The 26,600-nt window shown below is 33.6% G+C and overlaps 1 protein-coding gene across 1 annotated transcript in view; it reads left to right on the top strand.

Moving 5' to 3' along the window:
* The window catches only part of MUSK (muscle associated receptor tyrosine kinase), a 211,357-nt gene that overhangs the window by 165,424 nt on the left and 19,333 nt on the right, over positions 1-26,600 (top strand). The window contains exons 10-12 of the mRNA XM_074287325.1: positions 385-391; positions 6,429-6,695; positions 18,588-18,763. Coding sequence (XP_074143426.1) covers positions 385-391; positions 6,429-6,695; positions 18,588-18,763 — 450 coding nt within the window. The remainder of the gene's footprint in view (positions 1-384; positions 392-6,428; positions 6,696-18,587; positions 18,764-26,600) is intronic.

Genomic DNA, 26,600 nt, shown 5'->3' with positions numbered 1-26,600 from the left:
TCCATTGTTCCCTCAAACTCATATGTCAACCTAGGGACAAATCTTAGATGGATCTGTGATCATAGGAGACCTTAGAAGCCATCTGGTGTAACTTCCCATTTTACAAATGAGAACACTGAGACACAGAAAAGTCAAATTGCCTGCCTGAGAGCATAAAAGATGTAAGTAGCAAAGACAAGATTTGAATCTAGGTTCTTTGACTTCAGAGGCACTACAAATTCCATTGTCACACATCTTCCAGTAACTTAGAGCCAAAATTTCTCAAAAAGTTAGAATTTGTCTAACAGTGACAGAACAAAGGAAGCAAGAACTCACCAATTCTTTTTCTCTTTTCCTTCTTCATCTGGTGACTGCCTATGGGACCTTCTTTTCCTGTTCACATAGCATGGAGGTAAGAAAACTGCTCAGTAAGAACATTATTTTTTGGATGGCAAGGTATTTTAAAATGTACTTCTCTCTGCCACAATTTCAGCCCTGAAGATGAACAAAGAAAGGTGAAAATATCATGACAGTTGTACATTTAATATGGCAAGATCATACCTAGTTTCTATCCATAGTCTTTCCATTCATTTATTAGTTCCTACAGTGTGTATAGCATTATGTTAAGTGTAATCAAACTTTACACAATGGTTTTTAGCTTCCCTGAACTTAATTCCATTGTAGTTATTTGGATACATCCATATCTCTGTATGATTTAGTAAGGTTCTCAGAATAGGGAAGTTCTGGGATGAACTCCCAACTCTGATTCTCAAGAGTATGACTTTGGGCAAGTCACTAAGTCTCCCAGGCTTCATTTCAATATCTGTAAAATGGGAATAATAGCATTTTCTTTGCCTACCTCACAGAGTTGTTATGAGATGGAAAAAAAAAATGCTTTGTAAAAAAATTTGAAGAATCAACCACAATTGTATTCTTTAAGATATAAATGTCGCCAAAAAGTTATTATGAAATATTGATTTAAATATCAATTATCAAATATTTTGGCTCAGTGAAGCCATGCTGACACACATATCCTTTTCTTTAAAATTCACATCCAAGATAGTTTCTTCTTCAAAATCTCTCCTTATTTGTTTCTCTAAAATTCTCTTCCCTATTTCCTCCGTTATGTCTCAGTTTCTTTTAAAAAATTAATTTTTTTCCTCTTATCATCATTATGACTTTCTAATGTCTTCCCTCCCCTTAAGAATCCTCCCTCCTAAACTTTAAACCTAATTTCTAAAGAAGGTCTTTTTTATCGTCAGTATGGAGTCTTGTAACCCTATCATGCTTTTGATCCTATACCCTTCTTGCTTATATTTTCCCATATTTTCTCCATGGTAGATCTGTCCAATGTATTAGAGGCATTTAAATTAGCATTTTAGAGGCACCAAGGAAATACTTGGGCCATCTATATGTTAATAACAAAGTGAGTTTAATGACAAGGTGACAATACCAGTACCAGGGCTGTTAAAAAAAAATGGCAGTATCAGATTATGGGCCAAGTGAATGTCAGCAGCAATAAATTTTCTAAGCTCTTATCTCTTCCAATTGTGGAGCTAACTGCAAAATATTGGATGTTCTGGAGATATATGAAAAGTATTTAGGGGAGAGAAGCAAGGACAGAAAGCAGTATAAAAATAAGGAAGTAGCCTATTATTATAGAAAAATTAAGAGACAGTCAAAGACCCATAGATATCTCCAAAAATATTAGAAACATCATTGGCAAAGTCAGCATTGGTTTGTTCTTCCCTCCTATGCAACCATTTGATTTGAAGGATGGGAAAGAGAGCAGTGATTTAAAGATAATGATAGGTAGGAAGGACTGATGAACAACATTCAGAGAGTGAGGAAAGAAAAGCTCACAAAAAAGTATCACTAAACATTCCAAAATAGCAAGCATGTTGTGAACTGATCTCTATGACCTCCGTTCAACTGATGGAATGAACAACAAGGACAGCTGCTGTGAGTCTTGCTGCTCCCTGGCAGAGACACTGAGTTCCACATTGAAGATTCGCTTTGATTGGGCAAGGACTTGGCTTCTCCTTACTTGTAAATGACAACTGTGGAAATCAGTGGAAATGCTTTGCATTCATTTTCTATCCAAATCCTGGCTAAGAGCTATGAGAATATTAACCTTATAGTATAGGGATAGGGATGGAAGAGGGAGAGGAATTAGAAAACTGCACTGAGTGATCCTTCAAGGAAATTGATCATTGCATTTCCCTTAGTGAGCTGTGAGTCTGAAGACTTAAAGATATCTTCATCTAGAAAGATAGGAAAGAAAGGAAAGGTAACCCTCTTATTGGAGGTTGGGATCAGGTGGCTCAGGCAACTAGGAAGGACATCTGAGATTATGGTCTTGTAACAAGAGGCCTATTTCCTGACCCCTTTCACAAGCCCTGTGGAACTGAACCAAGCACATAGTTTTGCAAGAAGTTCCACAGAGCAAAGGAAGCAGATAGTGGTTTGGTCAGGTGCTATGGGGTTGAATAGCCAGCAACTAGGAACTAAAAGAAGCCAAAGCACCCCCCAAGTCATTTTTGGAAAGTCGTCACAGAGATTTCCTCCTGATTAAAGAGAGACAACACATTCCATGGAATGTGGACAAGGGGTAACTTGATTCTCAGCAACTGAGCTGGCCCATTGTGATACCTTGAACAAATCCCCTCATTTCTTACTGACTTTGTGAATGGTGACACTCATTATTTTTCCTTATTATATCCCTTCCTAGGGATCATGGATAGAGGGATCCATTTTTATAGTGGGACAGGAGAACAGTCTAAGTCATTTACATTAAAGACACTTTCTAAATATTGAGCATTAATGTAAGCTTGTACTACCAAATTTCCTGTTCTTAAACTCCATCTTTGCAAAAGTGAGGTTCAGAATCTAAGAGTTAGAGAGATTATAGACTGCTTAATCAAATAAAAATAAGAAGCCCTTCTACTAAATCCCAGCAAGCTTTCATCTAGCCTCAATCTAAAGTCTACCACTAATAGGGAAGTCATTCATTCCTAGCTTATTCTACTTCAGGATCTAAAAAATCTTTGGAAGTCTCTGAAATCCTTTCAAAGGAGCTACAAATTCAAAATTAACTTTTATTTATAATATGATGATTTAATATAATAATACAATATGATATACATATTTATAATAGAATAATAGGTTTATTTACAATGATATAATATGATAAAATTATAATATGTGTATACATGTGTATCTATAGCTATATTATAGAGAAGTTTGATTCTGGAAGGAATAGGGAGATATTGTAATGGTTGTGTAGTGAAGTCACATGGTCTGAATTTAAGGAAAACCACTTTGGCAACACTGTGGAGGATGGACTGGAATGGGGAGAATTTGCTAATCTGTTGCTCATTCCCATCTGCTTTTCTGGTGAAAGGGTCATTTGGAATCTTAATGATCTGTACTTTTGCTTGGATAGACATCTTAGATCTTAATTGTGAGTAGGCTATGATTTAAAAAATGCTTTTGTTTGTCTGTCCTTTTCCTTCATATACTATTTTGATCTCATACCTACCTATCATTGGAATCATGTCAATTCTGCAAACATTTATGACATCCTCACGGTTCATTCCAAGAATAATTGACTCCTGATCTTATTGGTAAGACATTTGACCCAATCCTGAGAGATCCTGATCTTCCCTGTTCTGGTCTTTCTTATTGGTTGCTACCTGAGATCATTTGGGGATATTTTGTATGCTTATAGAAATCTGAGTAGAAAATCTGTGTGTGTACTATTTTCTGTGATTATCAGCAACACTGTTATGCTTATATAATATAAAGAATGTTAGATTATGAGGCAGAAGAAATAGGTTTAAATTATTTTAGTACCTTCTATCTTAAGTTGAAACTTATGTATATATATATATATATATATATATATATATATATATATATATATATATATATATATATATATATATACATGGAGAGAGAGAGAGAGAGAGAGAGAGAGAGAGAGAGAGAGAGAGAGAGAGAGAGAGAGAGAGAGAGAGAGATCCCATATAAACAAAAACTCCTTGGATGAATCCGCAATAATTTTTAATAGTATAAAGGTATACTAAGAACAAAAGTATTATAACTACTGATATAGATAACTATAATTACTTAAAACAAGCAAACAAAAAAGACTAACCATATCTAAAATAAACCTGCTTCTCTGCAGCCTCCACATGTTGTTCCTAATTGTGCACTCTAGAATCATATAGAACATATGTAGTCTCTTGCCCACATGACAGACCATGTCATGACATTGATCCCTAACTCTGGCTGTCCTTTAGGCTTGGAATTCTCTTCTTCCTCCACTCCATTATCAATGTCCTTAGCTTCCTTTAAATCATAGCTAAAATCACATTTCTTTTAGAAAGCCTTCTTCAATTCCTCTTAATTCCAATGCATTCCCTTTTCATTATTTCCCATGTAACTCATATATAGCATGCTTTGTACATATTTGTTTTCATTGTTATCTCCCCTATTAGAATCTAAGTTCCAGAGGAATAGGGACTGTTTTTGCCTCTTTTAGTATCCCTAGAGTGCCTGGAGCATGGTAGACACTTAATAATTATTTTTAGTTGAATTTATAATCCAAAAAAAAACGCTTAATATTTTTCGAAGGTACTATTGTCTGGCCATATTTCCCCGTCCTCTATTTGTAAAGTCATTTTTGTTTTTGTTTGAAAACCAAGAACAGAAATTTACTTTCATGTCTATTAAATTATACATTATTTGATTCGGCACACTGTTCCAAGCTATTTGTATTTTTTGGATTCTGGTTCTTCCATCCAGTATTAGATCAGCTTCTCAATTTCCTCTTCTGGGCAAATTTTACCAATATGCATATGTGTCTGCATTCAAATCAGTGATAAAATGTTGAACAAGGCCAAATTAAGGACAGATCCCAGGACATTGATTAAAGACATTTCTCCAGTTAGACCTCAACCCATTAATGACTTTTTTGGAAGGTCTGGACATTGAAATAATAACAAATCTATCTAATTGCAATATAATTTAGCCTATATCTCTTCACCTTAGTGAAAGTACCATGAGAAACTATTGAAGATTTTGCTGAAATATAAATATATTTTATATTGACGACATTCCTCTTATCTAGTAATCTAGTAATCCTAACAAAGAAGGAAATGAGGTTAGTCTGGCATTACTGCTCCATGAGTAAACCAGGTTGATTTTAGTGTTCACTACTTCCTTTCTAAGTGCTTAGCTACAATCTCCTTAGGAGAGTTTCCTAGAAATCTTGCCAGTTCTTTTTTTTTTTTTTTTTTTTTTTTGAGAAAACATTTTTCCCTTCTCCAGCTATGTGGCTCCTCTGCCTTTTTCCAAAATCTGTCAAAGATCACCAACAGCTGCTCAGCAATAGCATTTGCCAGTTCTTTCAATATTTTAGGATACAAATCATCTGGACCTGGTGACTTGAACTTCTTGAGAGCAGCAAGATGTAATCTGACTGTCTCCTAATTTATGTTTAGTGTACTCAATGAATATTGCAATATACTGTCCCACTAAATTATGTTAAATTATGTTGAATTCAAATCTCTAGCCTGGTATGCAAGAACTTTCACAATCTGGCACCATTCTTCCTTTCAAACCTACATCATCCTTCTCTTTTTAATTTACATATTAACCCCTGGAGCCCTGTACAACTCATTGTTCCTCATATTTTGCATGCTCTTTTTTATGACACTGTTGTCTTTTTTGTCCATGGAATGCTTTCTTTCTTTTCTCTCATCTCTACCTTTTAAAATTCTACTCATTATTTAAAACCTAGTTGAAAATCATGCCTCTCTCAAAAAGTTTTCCTTGATCTCTTCAATCAATAAAGATTTTTTCATACCACTTGAAATTTTCTTTATATAATTATCACATATTATTTTGTATATTAGTCATTTTTCCATGGATTGTATCCCCCTACTAGATGGTAAACTCCAGGAGGGCAGGAATTATCTCTTATATAAACCTTGTTTCTTCTCCTTATCTTTCCCAATGTACACATGATTCTCTGCACACAGTGGAGGGACTGGATCTATATGGAGCTTTGAACTAAGGAACTTCCCACATCTTGATTCCTAGAATAACTGAGAGTTTAAGTAATTTCCCCATGCACTTGGGAAGTGTTATATTATAATTATATTGAAATACAGTTATTAATATAGAAAAATCAAGCTTATGGACCACAAGTAAGGGCTGTTCTCATATAACAAATGTTGAATTAAAACAAATTCCAATCTTCTATATAAAATGGAAGTTTATATGAATACAATAAATAGGTTATAGCATTGGGTTTTTTTTTATCCTTTGTTCTCTGATTTTTCTTCTACCTCTAGGATATTCTAGGATATGTATATGGAACAAAATAGTCTAAATGTCAAGAAGTAGCATGGGCTTGGGAACTTTGTTCATTATTTTTTCAGTAAACTACACCAAGAAGATCCAGGTTACTGTAGTACCTACAGAGGGGATATTTGTGGTGCTGTCTTGGCAAAGGATGCCCTTGTTTTCTATAACACCTCCTATGGGGACCCAGAGGAAACCCAAGAGCATCTTGTCCAAACTATCTGGAGTGACTTAAAAGAACTGAGTTCATTTTGTCGGCCCCCGATGGAGTCTCTGATCTGTAACCACATCTTTCAGAAATGCAACCCTGCTGGATTTATGCCAACTCCTAAATCTTTATGCAGGTAAGAGATTTTTCATTGGCTAATATGTGCATGTGCATACTTACTAAAAGAAAGCAGGGATGATGTTTCATAAAGGTAGAAGAGGTTGTAAGCAAGAGTGAATCAAACAATCAGTTTTTGTGTTTGAAACACTGTATATTTGCATATTAGTTATATATATGTATATATATATATATATAGTTTTTTTAAAGATTTACATACTTTTTTCTTTTAAAAAGAGTAAAAGATTAATTTCCTTGTGACATTTCTCCATTGTTTATTGCTAAAAGACAGTAGTAGTTGTGATTAGTGCTACTGTTATAGTTTGTTGTTTTAATAAATATAGATTGCATTTCTTGTAAATATGTTTTTTAAATTATTATAGCTTTTTATTGACAAAACATGCATGGGTAATTTTTCAACATTGACCCTTGCAAACATTTCTGTTTCAACTTTTCCCCTTCTTCCCGCCACCCCCTGCCCTAGATGGCAGGCAGTCCCATACATGTTAAACATATTAAAGTATATGTTAAATACAAAATAAGCATATATATTTATACAGTTATCTTGTTGCACAAGAAAAATTGGATTTAGAAAGAAGGTAAAAATAACCTGGGAAGAAAAACAAAAATGCAAGCAAACAACAGAAAGAGTGTAAATGCTATGTTGTGGTCCACACTCATTTCCCAGAGTTCTTTTACTGGATGTAGCTGTTCATCACTGATCAATTGGAACTGATTGGATCCTCTCATTGCCGAAGATAGCCACTTCCGTCAGATGTGATCCTCATACAGTATTGTTGTTGAAGTGTATAATGATCTCCTGGTTCTGCTCATTTAACTTAGCATCAGTTCATGTAAGTCTCTCCAAGCATCTCTGTATTCATCTTGCTGGTCATTTCTTACAGAACAATAATATTCTGTAACATTCATATAATCAGCCATTCTCCATTCAATTTCCAGTTTCTAGCCACTACAAAAAGGGTCACAAATATTTTTGCACAAATGGGTCACTTTCCCTTTTTTAATATCTCTTTGGGATATAAACTCAGTAATTTCACTGCTGGATCAAAGGGTATGCATAGTTTCATAACTTTTTGAGTATATTTCCAAATTGCTCTTCAGAATGGTTGGATTCATTGACAGTTCTATCAACAATGCATCAATGTCCCAGTTTTTAGTTATGTATATATATATATAGTTATAGTTATAGTTATCAGATATTGAATTGTTAAGTGAGTTTTCCAGAGTCACATAGCTAGTATGTATCAGATACAATATTTGTACCCAAGTTTTGGTGACTGAGAGATCAGCTCTCTAACCACATCATTCTATGCTTCCTCTCTATGATACATTGTCAGGGGACCATTATTTTTCAAGTTTTACTATTACTAATTCTCCAGAAAAGGACAGAATCCCAGTCATATCTGTCCCCATAGAACCAGAATTGTCCAACTTTATAGCATCATTAATTTATGTTAATGTATAATGTATTGTGCAAATATAAGCTTTAATAACTTAAAACTTACCTTTAATCACATATCCTATATGTCATGGATAATTATCATTTAATCATTTAATCTCTCTAACTTTCAGTTTCCTCCTGGGCAAAATGACCTTGTTGGTTTAGGTGATCTTTTAAAGTCTTTCCAGTCTCTAACTTTGTGATATTCTGAACATTAAAAGTAGCCCGCCCTCCAGTTATTAAAATCTTTACACTTTACACTTCCCTCCATGCATACACATTAGAATTCCTGATATTTATATGAGACTTTGTTCTTTATTTTTATTGCCTTTAACCCTCCCCCCCTCCACCCCCTTTCAAGAATGCAAGTGGAAAGTACCCAACATTCCTCTGTCACTATTCTCATCTTGGAATTAGAAAATAATGCAGATCATAAAAAACTTCTTTCTAAGTCCACTTTGGGGCAGTGAATAAAGCAGTGTTTAAAGTTAGGAGAGCTAAATTTGAATCCTAGATCTTAACACTTACTGATTGTATTGCCTCTAAGCATGTTTTATCATCTATATAATAACTCCTAGATGTATATAGTGCTTTTAGATTTGAAAATTCTAGCCTTGTGACCCCTAGGCATGTCATTTAACCTTGATTGCCCCCACATATCCCCCCAAAAGAAAACTCTTTACATAAATGATCTAACTAATGGAATAGGAAGTATGATGTAATGAATGTGTAAGGATGATCTCAATTCAGGGTCCATCTCAGAGATCCTCACTTTGTGATCCTGAGTAAATTCTTTTCCTCTCTCAGTGCCTACATGAAATTGTCTGAGATTGTAAATTGCAAAAGTCATTGATCTATCTGCATTGGGAGAGGGAGTTAGTTCACTCAGAACTTTCTATTCCAACAAAATCACAGGTACAGACAAAAACCTAACTAGAATGGAGATAATCATATTTGCCCTACCTTCTCTAATGAATGCTTATGAGGAAAGCATTTTATGAATGTGACCTACTCTAGGTAAAATATATTCTTTGCTAAAGCCTGCAAAAAACAGCATAAAATCGAGTACTGTGGGCACATGCTTCTCTTCTACCCCCTACTATCACTTTAATACTTTCTCTGTGGCCTGAGTGGCAAGAGACAAAACAGATATCACATATTTGTCATAAGTTTTGGACTACCCCGTTGAGGGTTTACTTCATGTATTCTCATCAGTTCACTGAGGTCCTATAGCCCTATAGTCATCTCTAACCAGAGGATTCACTGTACATAATAAAATAATAATAACTAATAAAATAATAACCAGCAAAAGAAGGTAAAGACAGCTACTCCCCAACCTTATCATCATCCCATCATAATCCATAATCATCATTGCTGAGAATGTTGGGATAATTATCATGCTTATAGACTGACTCAAAGGCTTTTAACCAATTCCACTATCCTAAGTGCAGATTACTATACTAAGTGCACCTGTTTGATGCAAATAACTCATTAGAATATAAAGAGGTTTTTTTTTAAAATCATTTATATAAACTTGAAACAAAGTCAGGCATATTTTTAAACCCAGATTTTATGCAATCCCAAATGAATGTGGGGATCATGAAATTATGATTTATTATCAGCAAAAGTTTGATTTGTATATCTATTTTACACACATATTTTCAGAATCATATAAAAATTTCTCAGGTAGAAAGGGATTGTTAGTGTAAAGAGTTTAAGAATCCCTGCTTTAAAACTATTGACATTTATTTTAATTTATTTATTTATTCATTTTCTGAGGTAATTGGGGTTAAGTAACTTGCCCAGGATCACACAACTAGAAAGTGTTAAGTATCTGAAACCAGATTTAAATTCAGGTCCTCTTGACTTGAGAGCTAGTGCTCAATCCCACTGCACCATCTAGCTGCCCCAACTATTTACATTTTAAAATGAATATCCACAAATGACTATCCAATAACAATTTATTACTCTCTGTGTGTTCTCTTTCAATTTTTTTATTCAAGAAATTATTTATTATGGCCAAAATAGATTTTTGCCAGAGATACAATGATGGTACATTAGAAAAACAATCAATAAAGCTAATCATGTTAAATACCAAAACATAGAAAACCACAGGATTATCTCAATAAGAGGCAGAAAAATCTGATAACAAAGAACTCATTTATGCTAAAAAAAAAAAATCCTACAACATATAAGCATAGAGGAACCTTTTTTAAAATATCATAACCAAAACCAAGCATCATATGCAATGGAGAGAAACTAGAACCCTTCCCAATAAATTGGGAAGTAATGCACGATGCGATACTCCCTACTATGAAGGACAAGGGAAAGAAAATAAGAGGTATAAAGTTGGGTTAAGAGATAGAACTCTCCCTGTTTGTCAATGGAATGATAATATACTTGGAAAATCCTGCAGAATCAGCAATGACAATGGCTTTAGTAAAGTTGCAAGCTACAAAATAAACCTTCAAAATGCAACTGAATTTCTTTCTTTTTTTCTAATAAATGCATTTATTTTTAATACACATTATTTTATGAATCATGTTGGGAGAGAAAAGTCAAAGCAAAAGGGAAAAACCATGGAAGAGATTAAAAAAAAACAAACAGAAAAAAGAAATGAATATAGCATGTGTTGGATGGCATTCATCTCCTTAGTTCTTTTTCTGGAGTAAGATGGCATTTTCTCTCCAAAGTTTATTGAGATTACTTTGGATCACTGAACCACTGAGAAAAACCAAGTCTATCATAGTCATCATCCATTCTTGCTGTTACTGTGATAACGTATTCCTGTTTCTATTTGTTTCACTCGGCATCAGTTCATGTAAATCTTTCCAGACCTTGCTAAAACAAGATCATCATATTTTAAAGAACAATAATATTTTATTATCCTCTTATATCACAACGTGTTCAGCCATTCCCCAATTCATGGGTATCTACTTATTTTCCAATTCTTTGATACCACAAAAAAAGCTGGTACAAACATTTTTGTACATATGGGTCCTTTTTTCTCCTTTTTGATTTCATTGGGAAAAGAGTGCACAGTTTTATAGTGCTTTGGGTAAAGTTCCAGGTTGCTCTCCAGAATAACTGAATCACTTCACAACTTCACCAATAATGTATTAGTGTCCCAGTTTTCCCACATCCCCTCCAACATTTATTGCTATCTTTCTTAGCCAACCCGAAAGGTGTGAGGTTGTAGCTCAGGGTTGTTTTAATTTGCATTTCTTAATCAATAATTATTTTAGAATGTTTATTCATATAACTATAGCTATATAACTATATATAATCATACAACTATAGATACCTTTAATTTTGTCATCTGAAAAGTATCTATTCATATCCCTTGACCATTTATCAATTGGAAAATGACTTGTATTTTTTATAAATTTGACACAATTCTTCATAAATTTTAGAAATGAGACTTTTAACAGAAACACTGGCTGCAAAGATTTTTTTTCCAGCTTTGTACTTTCCTTTTAATTTTGTTTCTGTTGGTTTTGTTTGTGCAAATCCTTTTAAATTTAATGTAATCAAATTTGTCCATTTTGCCTTTCATAATGTTCTCTAATTCTTTTTTGGTCATAAATTCCTCCCTTTTCCAAAGATCTGATGGGTAAATTATCCCTTGTTTTCCTAATTTATTTATAGTATCATCCTTTATGCCCAAATCATGCATCCATTTTGACCTTATGTTGGTATGGGGGGGGTATGAGAAACTTGGTCTATGCCGTTTCCAACATATTATTTTCCAGTTTTCCCAGCAATTTTTGTCAAATACTGAGTTCTTATTTTAGAAGCTGGCATTTGGAGGTTATCAAATACTAGATTAGTGATTACTGGGTCATGTGTATCTAATGTATTCCACAGATCCACCAATCTATTTCTTAACCAGTACCAAATGGTTTTGATGACTGCTGCTTTATAATAAAGTTTTAGATTTGGTACTGCTAAGCCACCATCCTTGGTATTTTCTTTCATAAATTCCCTTGACCTTTTGCTCTTCCAGATGAATTTTGTTATTATTTTTTCTAGTTCTATAAAATAAAATTTTTGGTAGTTTTATTGGTACGGCACTGAAAAAGTAAATCAATTTAGGCAGAATTGTCATTTTTAAAAATATTAGCTCGCCTACCCATGAGAAATGGATATTTTCCCAATTGTTTACTTCTGACTTTGTGTGAGAAGTGTTTTGTAATTGTGTTCATATGTTCTTAGGAGGTAGACCTCCATGTATTTTATTTTGTCTACAGTAATTTTAAATGGAATTGCTCTTTCTATCTCTTGCTAAATGGGCATTATCAGTAATATATAGGAATGCTGATGATTTGTGTGGATTTATTTTATACATTGCAACTTTACTAAAGCTGTGAATTGTTTCCAGAAGATTTTTGGATGATTTTCTAGGATTCTCTAAATATATCATCATATCATCTGCAAAGACTGATAGTTTTATTTTGTCATTGCCTATTCTAATTCCTTTAATTTCTTTTTTTTTCTTTTCTTATAACTAAAGCCAGCATTACTAGTACAATGTTGAATAATAGTGGTGATAATGAACATCCTTGTTTCACCCCTGATCTTTTGGGAATGCATCCAGCTCCTCTCCATTACAAATAATGCTTGCTTTTTGGCTTTAGATGGACACTACTTATTATTTTAACCAAAGTTTCCTTTTTCCCTATGATCTCTAGTGTTTTTAATAGAAATGGGTGCTGTATTGTGTCAAAAAGCTTTTTCTGCATCTATTGAGATTATCATAATCACATATGATTTCTGTTGGTTTTGTTATTGCTATGATTGTGGTAATAGTTTTCCTGATATTAAACCAGCCCTGCATTCCTGGTATAAATCCTACTTGATCATAATATATTATCCTGCTAAATAGCTGTAAGTTTTTGCTAATATTATATTTAAAATTTTTGCATCAATGTTCATTAGGAAGATTAGTCTGTAATTTTCTTTCTCTATTTTGGCATCAATGCCATATTTATGCCATAGAAGGAATTTTTCAGTACTCCTTCTTTACATAGTTTTCCAAATAGTTTATATACTATTGGAATTAATTATTCTTTAAGTGTTTGGTAGAATTCACTTGTGAATATATCTGGCCCTGGAGAATTTTTTTAGGGAGTTAATTAATGGCTTAATTTCTTTTTCTAAAATGGAATTACTTGAGTAATTTATTTATATTTTTGTAAATATTCATCCATTTCAGTTACATTGTCATACTTGCTACCATACAGTTGGGCAAAATAGCTCCTAATTATTGCTTTAATTTCTTTGTCATTGGTGGTAAGTTCACCCTTTTCATTTTAAATGTTGATGATTTGGTTCTTTCTTCCTTTTTTTAATCAAATTAACCAAAGGTTTATCTATTTTGTTGGTTTTTTCATAAAACCAACTCTTAGTTTTATTAGTTCATTGGTTTTCTTACTTTCTATTTTACTAATTTATCCTTTTAGTTTCAGAATTTCTAATTTGATATTTAATTGGGGGGATTTTAATTTGTTCTTTTTCTGGCTTTTTTAGTTGCATGCCTAATTCATTGATCTTCTCTTCCTCTATTTTATTCATGTAGCTATTTAGAAATATATATAGTTTCTCCTAAGAATTGCTTTGGCTAAATCCAATAGGTTTAGGTATGTTGCCTTATTATTGTCATTCTCTTGGATGAAATTATGGATTTTTTTGTGATTTGTTACTTGACCCACTCATTCTAAAAAATTTAATTATTTAATTTCCAATTGGTTTTTAGTCTATCTTTCTCTGTCCTTTTATTAAATAAAATTTCTATTGCATTGTGATCTAAAAAGGAAGCATTTACTTTTTTCTGCCTTTTTGCATTTGATTGTGCATTGTTTTTGTTTTTGTTTGCCCTAATATATGGTCAATTTTTGTGTAGATGCCATGTACTGCTGAGAAAAAGGTATATTCCTTTCTGTTCTTATTCAGGTTTCTCCAGGAATCTATCATATCTAGGTTTTCTAGGCTCCTATTAACCTCTCTAGTTTCTTTCTTGTTTATTTTGTAATTAGATTTGTCTGATTCTAAGAGGGAAAGGTACCCCACTAGAATAGTTTCTATTTCTTTCTAATACTGGCTTAAAATCTTCTCTAGAAATTTGCCTCCTCTACCACTTGATGCATATACATTTAGTATCCTTATTACTTCATTATTTACAGTACCCTTATCAAGATGTGCTTTCCCTCCTTATCTATTTTAATAAGATCTATTTTTACTTTTGCTTTATCTGAGATCAGAATTGTTACCTCTGCTTTTTTCATTTTATTTCAGCTAAAACATAATAAATTCTGTTCCAGCCTTTTATTTTTACTCTGTATGTGTCTCTCTGTGTCAGTTGTGTTTCTTGTAAACAACAAATTGTAGGATTCTGTTCTTTAATGCTGTCTGCTATTCACTTATGTTTTATGAGGGAGTTTATGCCATTCACACTCACAGTTATGATTTGGTAATCTCTGTATTTCCTTCATTGTATTTTCTCCTCTGTACTTTTGTTCTCTCTTTCTACCCTGTCTTTCGTCTTTTTTTTTTTTACCCACCCCATCTACTACTTTATCTCCTATCACCCTTCCCCCTTCTCTTATAATGTTTTTTAACCCATTTCACTCACTACCTTATCTTCTATTACCATTTCCCCTGTTCTTTTTTACCCTCCCTTTTCTCTCTTCTTTCTCCTTCTATTTCTTTATAAGGTTAGATAAATTTCTATACCCAACCAAATGATTAAATTATTCCCTCTTAGAGCCAAAACTGATGAGACTAAGTTTCTAGACAATGTTCACCCCTCTCTCTTGTTTTCCTCAATTGTAATAGGTTTTTGCACCTATTCATATGAACTAATTGCCCCATTATACCTCCCTTTTCCAATATATCTCCCCATTTTTCCTGTACAGACCTTTTCCCACATTAAAAGGTGTCATCTTTTCTTTGATGTCATCACATCAAAGTCTGTTCACAACTACACCCTCGTGATGCCCAGTTACTGTCTACTCCAATGACAGATATAGTTCTCAAGATATTATTTTCCCATCTAGGAATGTAAACAGTTTACCTTCAAATAATATATTTCCTCCCTATTTACCTTTTTATGTCTCTTGAGTCCTGTGTTTTTAGATGACATTTTCTGTTTAATTTTGTTTTTTTTTTTCAATAGAAATGATTGAAAGCCCTTTACTTCATTTAAGCTCCATCTCATTGGGTAGTTAATTCTTGGTTGTAACCCTAAATCATTTGCCTTCTGGCAAAGGCCTTCAGATCCTTTATTGCAGAAGATGCCAGATCCTGGGTAATCCTTACTGCTGCCCCTTGATATGTGAATTGTTTTTGTCTGGCAGCTTGCAATATTTTTTCCCTGAGATTGTAGTTCTGGAATTTTGCAACAAAGTTCTTTTTGGGGTTTTTCTTTGTGGGAACTCTTTCCAAAAGTGATTGATGGATTGATGGATAAATTCTCTCTTCTGAATCTAGGTCAGCTATTTTTCCAATGGGCTATTTCATTGTTTTTAGTTTGTTTCACTGATTCTTGCTGTCTCACAGAGTTATTAGCTTTCACTTGCCCTGTTGTAGTTTTTAATGTGTGGTTTTTTCAGTTAGTTTTGGTATCTCTTTCTTCCATTTGATTTATTCTACTTTTTAAGGAGTTATTTGATTCAATTTTTTTCCTTCCTTTTCCAAGCTGTTGACTCTCTCATGCATACCTTTCATTTCCTTTCTTATTTTTTCTTCTACCTCTCTTGTTTGCCTTTTAAAATAAGAGCACTTCCAAGAAGCCTCTTTGGGCTTGTGACCAATTCATATCACTCTTTGAGATTACTTCTATGAACATTTTGTTCCTATCTGAGTTTATTTTTTGATTTGTCCTGTCACCATTATAACTTTCTATGGTCAAGGTTCTTTTCTGTTTCTTGCTCATTTTCTTTTCTTTTCTTTTGGTCTTTCCTTTTTTTTCAAACTTTTATGAATGAGCTCTATTCCTGGGGTTAAGGGGGCACTGTCCCAAGCTTCCTGTGCAGCTCTGAGCCTTGGCTTTGAACACAGGGGCCCCTTGTGTTTGTAGGGGGTAGCTTTGCCTTCTCTTTTCAGGAAACAGCCTGATTTCCTAGAGTTTGTCTTTTAAGCTGGGACTGGAAATTGCCCTCCTGATTGCTCTTCACCTGAACCAGGACTGAAACTCTCATTGCTGATTTGCTGTATTTAAGACCCTCTCATTGGCTTTCCCTGAGTTTATCTAATCTGGACTAAAGACCCTTTTCACCCCCATGGGACTGACTTTCCTTGAGCTGGAGAGTGGTATAATGTCTTCATATTCTGTTTGGAGACTTGGTTTCATGTGTTTTTTGAGGGAATCTGGGAGAGCTCAAACAGCTTCCTGGCTTTACTCTGCCATCTTGGCTTCACTCTGGAACTCCTTTCATTTTCTTTATATCTATCTATTCACTCCATATGTATACATATAAAAACATACTCTTTTTTAAAATAGTTTTTATTTACCAGATATATGCATGGGTAATTCTACAACATTGACAATTGCCAAATCTTTTGTTCTAATTTTCCCCTCCTCCCCCCCCCAAGATGACAGGTTGACCAATACATGTTAAATATGTACATACTCTTTTAAAAAGGCATGTGAAGCATTGTTGGTGAACTTGTGAACTGATCCAGCCATTATTTTGGAGAGCAATTTGGAATTTTTCCCAAAGGGTTAATTCATACATATTTTATCCAGCAGTACCAACCACTGGGTCTGTATCTTAAAGAGATCATTAAAAAGGGAAAATAACCCACATGTGCAAAAATGGTTGAAGTAACTCCATTTCTGGTGGCAAAGAAATGGAAAATGAGTGCCTGCCCATCAGTTGGGAAATGGCTGAATAAGTTATGGTATATGAAAGTAATGGAATATTATTGCTCTCTAAGGAATGATAAACAGTCTGATTTCAGGAAAAACCTGGAAAAACTTATATGAACTGATGCTGAGTGAATCAAGCAGAACCAGCAACGGCAAAATTGTATGATAATCAATTATGATAGACTTAGCTCTTATCAGTAATTCAGTGATCTAAGGAAATTTCAACAAACTTTGAATAGAAAATACCATCCGCATCTAGAACTATAGAAACAAAATGTGGACCAAAGCATATTATTTTCAACTTCTTTTTTTTCTTTCTCCTGGTTTTTCCTTTTTGTTCTTTTTCTCTCCCTATATAACTCATTTAGAAATATTTTTTTAAAAAAAAGAATGTACATATGTAACCTAAAATAAATAAATAAATAGCATTTTTAAAAATAAATTTTAAAAAGGCATGTAACTTAACATGGCATGTAAACTGGATAAAGTTCAGAAGACTTGAGTTCAAGACATGTCTTTTATAGATAGTAGCTTTGTGACCCTGGGCAAATAAATTATTTAATCTTATAATGCCACAGGCAACATTCTAGGACTCGAGAGCAGATGGTGCATTGGATAGAGTGGCAGGTAAAAGTCAAGGAGACATATTCCTGAGTTCAGATCCACTCTCAGACACTTACTGTGTGACCTGGGCAAGTCAGTTAACTATGTTTGCTTCAGTTTTCTTATCTGTAAACTGAGCTGGAAAACATGGCAAAACTTCAGTACTTTTTCAAGAAAAGCCAAATGGGGGTCATGAAGAATAAGACATGACTAAAAATGACTAACAAAAGTTTATGTAAGAATTACTCATTTGTATTGGTAAAGGAAGGGAGTTTTCATATTGGCAGTTCCCTATAATATAATATAATCACTGAATCAAACAAAAACAACAAACAATAAATAGGCACCATTTACATACATAATATACTTCTGTTGTTGCTTTCTTCCTTTTGTATTATGACATTTTTATATTCCTCATATTGTTAGCAAAAATCAAGAACCCAAGAATTGCTCTCCCAGATTAAAGTTTAGCAATATTCTGGTTCAACAGAATAAGCACTGGAACTGGGTCCAAATCCTATATCTGTCACCTACTAGGACTGTGACTTTAGTCATATTTTAACCTCTCTAAATCTTGGGTGGCCTCTGAGATTTGTGATCCTAATTCTAAAAGAATTTTATTGCAGCTGATTAATTTTTATAATTTTTCCAACATACAATGGGGCTTCCATACAAACATATAACCTGTTTTATTCCACATTTATAGATACTTCCTCCTTTGTAATCCTGGACCTTAGAATTACTTGCATTAAAAAACCAAGCTATGCAACTGGGAATACCCAAAATGGAAGACTGTGTTCCCTATAAAGCTTCCTATGATTTAAAATCAAGAAATGAATTTAATACCCTTCTTGGAATGAGAATCAGCTGCACTGCCATATTGTTTTGAAAACATGATATATAAATTATACCTTAAACACTGCACTAACATGTTACTCTAAACAGTTCCTCTCACTGTTCTCCATAAAATGTTTTAGAGAGCACTGCCTGGCTGTAAAGGATCTGTTCTGCACAAAGGAGTGGTTGACATTGGAAGAAAAATCCCACAAAGGCCTGTATAAATCTGGATTGCATCTGTTGACCTTGCCTGAATGTACCAAGCTTCCCAGCATGCACAGGGAGCCTATGGCTTGTACAAAAATACCACATTTAGGTAATGCAGAATCCTCTTCCTCAGGGGTTCTTAACTTGCAGTCCATGAACATTTTAAAAAATATTTTGATAACTATCAATTATAATTGATATTTTATTTTATGTATTTAAAAGCATTCTAAGAAGAGATCTATAGGCTTCATCAAATATTAATGGGGTCTATTACCCCCCAAAATAAAAAGATTAAGAATCTCTGCTTTACTTAGTATTTAGAGGAGACTAAAGGGGTATGTTCCTAGGGCCAGGTTACTCTTATGAATTAATTCTTCTTTTCTTCAGGTTAAAAGGAAAATTGAACTACCTAGTTTCAAAAGTCATTGTAAAAAAAAATGAATGAATTCATTCTAAATCTATTGAAAGCTTTATCCTGACCTGGAATCTAACCTTACTTCACAATGGATCTTTACAAAATCTGAATAGCTTTCTTTGGGATGTTGAAAGAAAGAAAACTTGCCTTTGACCTAGTCAGGGGAAGAAAGGACTAAGATCCCCTTTTAAAAATCTCTCCAGAGCAGCTTGAAGCAGATATTTAAGCAAAAATCCTCATTACGTGTGCTTCAAACTGCTGACTTCACCAAATAAAACTGATCAGCTCCATGTTGCTATTATGAGCTTCATAAGTGGCCATGTGGTTATCCCAAGCATCTGGGTGAGTGATTTTGGGGAAATCTGTCTTTCATATGAGTAGGAAAGAATGCTTTCCTACTATATACTATAAAGCTGAGAAATGATTTCTTTCTTAATGAACGCTCACAAAATAATTGGAAAACTGATTCTTAATTTTTTTTAAAGTTCGCCCTTTTCCCCTAAGATTTAAAAAAAAAAAGATACTACAAGTAAGTAGTTTTGTGTGTATTCTTGAATCCTTGGATGTGTTTCATTGGTAACCAGCATGTTTCTTTGCATTTATTTCATTGCCTTAACCAGAGAACAAATATGAAACATTTAAACATAGCATAAAACTTGACATCTGATTATTTGATGGTAAAAGTGGTTTAAGCTGAAATATGCACTGTGATTAACATATGTCCCCTTGGGACTGAATCTACAATTCCATTCCCCAGGTGAGGAAATTCCCTTCACTAAAACAAGCTGACATCTTCTCTGCAACCTTTTATTTAAGCATGCTGCCTAGAGTAGTGGTATCAAACTCAATAGTAATTGAGACAAGGAAAGGACTAGGAAGTATTGTGGGTACAATGTGTCTAATGCTGAGCACCTAGAGCACTAAAAAGTTAAGTGATTTGACCAGAGTCTTAGTCTAGAGGCAATTTGTATCAGAAGCAAGAATCCAGGTTTTCCTAGCTTTAAAGCCAGCTTTTTATCCACTTACCCTATGACTACCTCATAGTTGTTGGGGAGACCATATGGGAAAATGGATGGAGAATTGTCCTTGAAGTCAGAAATTTCTGGGCTCATGTCCTAACCCTGCCCCTTAATGGTTGTATGACTCTCAACAAATCTCAGTGCTCTAAGCACACTAGAATTTTCTGATCTGCATTAATAGAGGAAGTTTATCACTGAAAGTTTCCTAAATTCATGAAGTTGTACAAGTAGAAAGAGGAAGAGGAGGATGAGAAGGAAAAAAATAATAAAGTCTCAAAGTCAAGAGATTCTAACTGCTATCTCAGTTGTCTCTTTGACCTTTTACAAGGTTACAACCTCTCCTAGTGGAAAGAAAGAAAAAGAAAGAAAGAAAGAAAAAGGAAGAAGAAAGAAGAAAGAAAGAAAGAAAGAAAGAAAGAAAGAAAGAAAGAAAGAAAGAAAGAAAGAAAGAAAGAAAGAAAGAAAGAAAGAAAGAAAAGAAAGAAAGAAGAAAGAGAGAGAAAGAGGAGAAAGAGAGAAGAAGAGAAGAGAAGAGAGAGAGAGAGGAGAGAGGAGGGAGGGAGGGAGGGAGGGAGGGAGGAGAAGAAGAAGAAAGAAAGAAAGAAAGAAAGAAAGAAAGAAAGAAAGAAAGAAAGAAAGAAGAAGAAAGAAAGAAAGAAAGAAGAAAGAAAGAAAGAGAGAAAGAGAGAAGAGAAGAGAGAGAAGAAGAGAGAAGAGAGAGAGAGAGGGAGGAGGGAGGGAGGGAAGGAGGGAGAGAAGAAGGAAGAGAAGAAAGAAAGAAGAAAGAAGAAGAAAGAAAGAAAGAAAGAAAGAAAGAAAGAAAGAAAGAAAGAAAGAAAGAAAGAAAGAAAGAAAGAAAGAAGAAAGAAAGAAGGAAGGAAGGAAGAAAGGAAGAAAGGAAGAAAAAGAAAGAGAGAGAAAAGAGGGGAGAGAGAGAGAGAGAGAGAGAGAGAGAGAGAGAGAGAAGAGAGAGAAGAGAGAGAGAGAGAGAGAGAAAAGAAAAGAACTGGTATAAAACAAACACTAAAGGCAAAAGCAAAATTTTGGGAAAAGAGGGTTAAAATCTTATAGAAGACTGGATATAGAATCCAACAAGAATAACAAAGATATAAAATGAAATCTGTCTACCAGTATTTTTAGTGGATGTTTTCTTTCAATTTGGATTGAACTCATTTCTGATATACTTATTATATGATTATGTGGAAATAATGCTTAAGAAAATGAAATTGAGAAATGATTCAAGTCAGTTACAATGCACATGCTGAGAGAGAAGCATGGAGATTGTGAGTTAAAGCATAATATTTTCACCTTTGTTATGTTTGCTTGCTTTTTTTTTCCTTGTGTTTTTTTTCCCTTTGTGTGTATTTTGGAAAAAATACTATTAAAATAATTTTTAAATTTAGAAATAGAAATATAAAACAACAGCAACAATAATAATAAAAAAGAAAAATGAAATTAAGAAAAGCAACTAGACTAGACTACACTGAATCTATACAGAAAATATCTATGCTGAACACAAAAACAATTTTGAAAATATCATATGATCAATTTCAAAATATCTGAAATATGTGAAACCAAATATAGTTGGAAATCTTATAGATCTTATATAACCAAAAAATAAGACAGAAAAAATCAATAATAAAAAATGCTAGTGTTTTCACCTCTATAAATTATTTGTAAGAATGACTTTTATTAAGACTTTAGTAAGAATCTTGATGAAGATATAAGAAGGAAATAGATAGGTTCTGACAGATACTGATCATACTTTCATAATCATAATACTTCTGACCAACTGGCCAAAAGTTACAGAGAATATTAGATGTCACACTCTTGTATGATTTTTTTGATAATAAAATAGTGGCAAGTAGGTGGCTCAGTGGATAGAATATTAGCTCTGGAATTGGGAAGACTCAAGTTCAAATCTGCCTCTGTTTGCCTTAACTGTCTGGAGAAGGAAATGGCAAATTCCTCCAATATTTTTACCAAGAAAACCCCTTGGACAGCAAAATCTATGAGATCACAGAATCAGATACAATTGAACAACAAATATTTTTGAATTTGATGGCACAAATTGAAACCTTAAAGACACTCCTTGATGCATATGGTAGCATCATTTCAAGATTCCTTGATAGATAACACTACAGCAATAATTTGGGGCAGGATTCTTCTTAGGGCTTAACTCTATATTTTAAGATTAAGTGATTTGCTTACTGTCAAACATAATCTAAAACAGGATTCAAATGCAAGTCTTTCTGACATGAAGTCCAGCACTTTTACTACCTAAAAACAAAGATACAAGACTATGTTATAATAAGGATTGTTGTTTGCCTTTTGTTCTTGAAGAGTTCCATGCAAGTGAATTGGATTTAAATGAACGTGGGCTGTGCAAGATTACCTGCTTCACTTTGCCCTCCACAGACATCTGGGTCCAGTGGCAAGATACAGACCAGGACTAGAGTTGGCTCTGGGTAATGTTGAGTCAAAAAAATATATAGTACAGGCACTGAGGAAGAATGCAGAACAGATTGCATTTGAGAATATTTATAATAATATCCTCCTAATTAGCCTTCTTCCTTTTAGCCTATCCCTTCTCTGATCCATCTTTCATACTGCTTACTATATAAATAATCTTCTCATTGCTCTTCTATAATCATACCACTCTCATGTTCAGAAACTTTCAGTAACTTCCCATTGTCAATCATTAAAAGCATTTAGTCTGAGATTTTCTTCCTTTCTTATTCCTCTTTGGTGGACTTAATAATATGATAGCTAGCAACCTACAAACATATATATTAAAGAAACAACAAAACATGCCCAAGGAAGTATAACTTTAATGCTATCAAATTGCCAATGCACTACTCTATAAATTATGCTATAGATAAAATAATCACAAGATTCATTTGAAAGAAAAAAAATCTGGAATGTTAAGAGAGGCAACAAGGAAAAAAGTAGGAATGACAAGCATAGAGTTACTAAATTTTAAATATCAATTAATATTAACATTGATATTGATTATTATTATTTATATATTATTAATATATTTTATAGCATTATACTATACAATTGTATTATAATACATAATTTTAAGATTATATTATATAATATTGTCATATATTATCACATAATATATAATCACATATTAGGATTTATATTCATAATTACTAATAAAATATATGTGTAATTATATCTTATGATATATCTATATAAAGAGATATATATCTATAAAATTTATAAATATACAAATATATTATCTAAATTACAATGTATAAATATCACGTTATAATAATTTCTAAATACATGTTATGACACAAATATATTGTAACAATATTTCCGTATCCTTATATTATACTATTAATATTATTATTAGTATTTCTCATCAAAATAACTTTGCACTCACTAAAAAATAGAAAAGAAGAAGTTCGGGCATAGTAGAGAGAAAACAGGTCTCAAAACCACAAATACCTAGACTCAAGTTCCATCTCTGACCCACATTCACTGTCACTTAATCTTTCAGTTTTCTAGTCAATAAGTTGCAGAGGAGTTAACTTTCATTGGTGCAGGGAGTTTCCACATCTGGGAATTCCTCACATTAATGAAAATATAAGTTAAGTACCTTTCCGTACTGATACTATCTTTTCTTTTTTTTCAGTCATTCCCCAATCAAAGAGCATCTACTTTGTTACTTATTCTTTTCAGCTACAAAAGTGATGCTTTGCATATTTGGTATATATAGGGTTTTTCCCCTTCCTCTGACTTCTTAGTAGAATCTCTAGGTCAAAGAGTACAAACATTTTGGCTTGGTTTTTTTTTAAATAAAAAAGTTCTAAATGTTTTTTTTCTAAGTGTTTGGACCAATTTATATAGCTCTACCAAAAGTACATTAATTAAATTACAGCATCCTATTTTAATCCTGTTTCTTCTGTGTAGAAGAAATAAGTACTTGGCTCATGCTTGATTCATATTGTACATTGATTACTTTTCTAATTCCCTTCATTTTGAAGAAATCTTCAATATTCATCAGTAACTAAGCTTTAATTGATCCTACCATGCCAGATGTCACAAGCCAAAGAGTGAGAAAAATAAACCTAGGACCACCATTACCCTCTCCTCACCCCTTTAGAAACTCTCTAGGATTGAACCCATATATTTGAGAACCAGAATAAGCATCCAACTTCCAAACCCTTCAGACTTATTCTTCTCTCAGTCCTGGAGCTTTTAAAAAAGCAAGGTAATAAATTTGTTTCTACTATCTTATAGAAATTAAATCAAGTTCATGCCTCTCTTAGTCACTTAAGTCTCAGAAAGGAGGATAGAAACCTTTCTAACAAGTTCTAAATCAAAACTTCTAAGTTAAAAGTCATCAAATAAAATAAAGCACTGAATTTTTCTGCTTTCTTTTGTGAACATTAATTATCCAAAGCTTTTAGAAACATGATACTACATACTTATCCTTAATGAAAAAGAAGTTGAGTGACTTGTTCCTGTTGTATAGTTCTTTGGAAATCATTTGGGGAAAATAAAGCTAAGTTCATGCCTTATCTTAAGTATCTCATTCATATTTTTATATATGCATAATTTTCATATAATTGAAAAAACATTACCTTTGCACGTCCTTTGTTGTTACCTGTGTGATGTAAAATCTCTCTAAGCTCAGCCTTTTATCTGAACTCTGCAAGATCTCTTTTCCAGAAGATATATTGCTATACCCTGCAAAAACAGGAATGGGAAAATGGGGGTAAATGAATTCAATCTATAATTCATGCATATTTACCAACCATATCATTGATATATACATCCAATTAACTCTGACTATAAAAACAATTCTAGTATTAATTACAAATAACAAAAAATTGAAAACAGAGAAGATGATAATGTTTATTTTTCAGTGGCTCAATATGTTTATTGGGGGTGGCAGAATCTGCTAGAACTATTGCTAACACAAAATAAATCATTTCCCTTTCCAATCCTCAGTTTCCACATTTGTAAAATGAGAAAACTGGACGAGACCAGTATTTTTCTAACCCAAACTAGACTGCAGACCATCAAATTCATGATATTACCTATCATAGACCTTTTCTCCCTAGGCAGCTTCGGGGCAGGGAGATAGGGGGTGAAGAAGGGAACTTGTTTTAAGCAGCTCAAGGATAAAAGAAAGAGAAGGAAAGAAAGAGGGAGTGGAAGGAGGGGCAAGGATGAAAGAAGAGAAGAAGTCAATTTTTGAAACTGAGAGGTTTTAAAGAACTATTTTTTGTCAGGAAAAGTCCTGTGGAACAGTGAAAATCTGTCATGGTAACCTCCCTACTGCCCCATTTCTTGGTAAGAGTAAGGAGGGGGATTATAAGTGTGGAACACTGTAAATAATATCAGACTTATTTTAAATGTTGGTTAGTTTTGCTAAGTTGTTTTAGAGTTAAATATCTATGGCTCAAAGGAATCTCAGAGGCTATCCTATCCCATGTCTTTATAGATGAAAAAACTAAAGCTCACAGAGACTGTGGTTCACCCAAGATTACATGTCCCACCACTTGCCAACCCCCCCACACGCTTTCTAATTATTCTAAGAGATAACTCTCAGAAAGTAGGAGGAAGGGTATATTGAAACATGAAACAATCAAAAAAAAATTTAACTTCTGCCTTTTAGAATGATTTCTAATGTTCTAATAATTCTAGTGTTTGACTACTCCATAATTCATTGTTGTCCAATGCATCATAAAATTTTACCCATAGTTTATCTGTATAAACATAAAATATATGCCATACAATTTAGAATATTTAATAGAAACAATAGTATATGAGTGTATATGTATATTTGTGGTTGTTGTCATTGTTCAGTCTTTTTCAGGAGTGTCTGACTCTTTGTGATCTCATTTGGGGTTTTCTTGGCAAAGAAACTGAAACTTGTCATTTCCTTTTCCAAATAATTTTCCAGATGAGGAAACTGAGGCAAACGGGGTAAAATGAGTTGCCCACAATCACCAGCTAGTGAGACAATATTTGAATGCCATTCTTTCTATGTCTTTCTGAGTTTCTCTGTCTCTGTCTCTGTGTGTGTGTGTCTCTGTCTCTGTGCCTGTCTCTCTCTCTCTGTCTTTTTCTCTCTTACGCAATGTCTTTCTCTCTCTTTTTCATATACATACACACACATATGTTAGAATTCCTACAAGGTGCTAAGTCAGTGGAATTGATAGAGACAAGGATTGTTTAGCAAGGTGCTTAACAGTTCTCTAGATGTACTTAGTACTTACTAGAGTTCCACAAGATTCACACCTTTAAGAGAGTATATATAAGCTAGGACCCTCAACCAGGATTGACTTCGGGAGATTCACAAGCCAGGATTCAGTCGAGGAGATTCACAAGTCAGAGATGGCAGTCGGGCAGAACGAAGGAAGACAGAGAAGTGGTGGCAGGCTGTCCTAGGGACAACACTGAAACCAAGATCCAGAAGGCCTCCAGAAAACTAGCCGAGTCCCAAGTGAAGGAGATAAGATTTTGAAGGAGACAAAGGATTTGGA

The sequence above is a fragment of the Sminthopsis crassicaudata genome, chromosome 1 (genome assembly GCF_048593235.1).
Source record: "Sminthopsis crassicaudata isolate SCR6 chromosome 1, ASM4859323v1, whole genome shotgun sequence".
Lineage (NCBI taxonomy): Eukaryota > Metazoa > Chordata > Mammalia > Dasyuromorphia > Dasyuridae > Sminthopsis > Sminthopsis crassicaudata.
The sequence above is the reverse complement of the archived record's forward strand: the minus strand, read 5'-3'. Positions and strand labels throughout refer to the sequence as shown.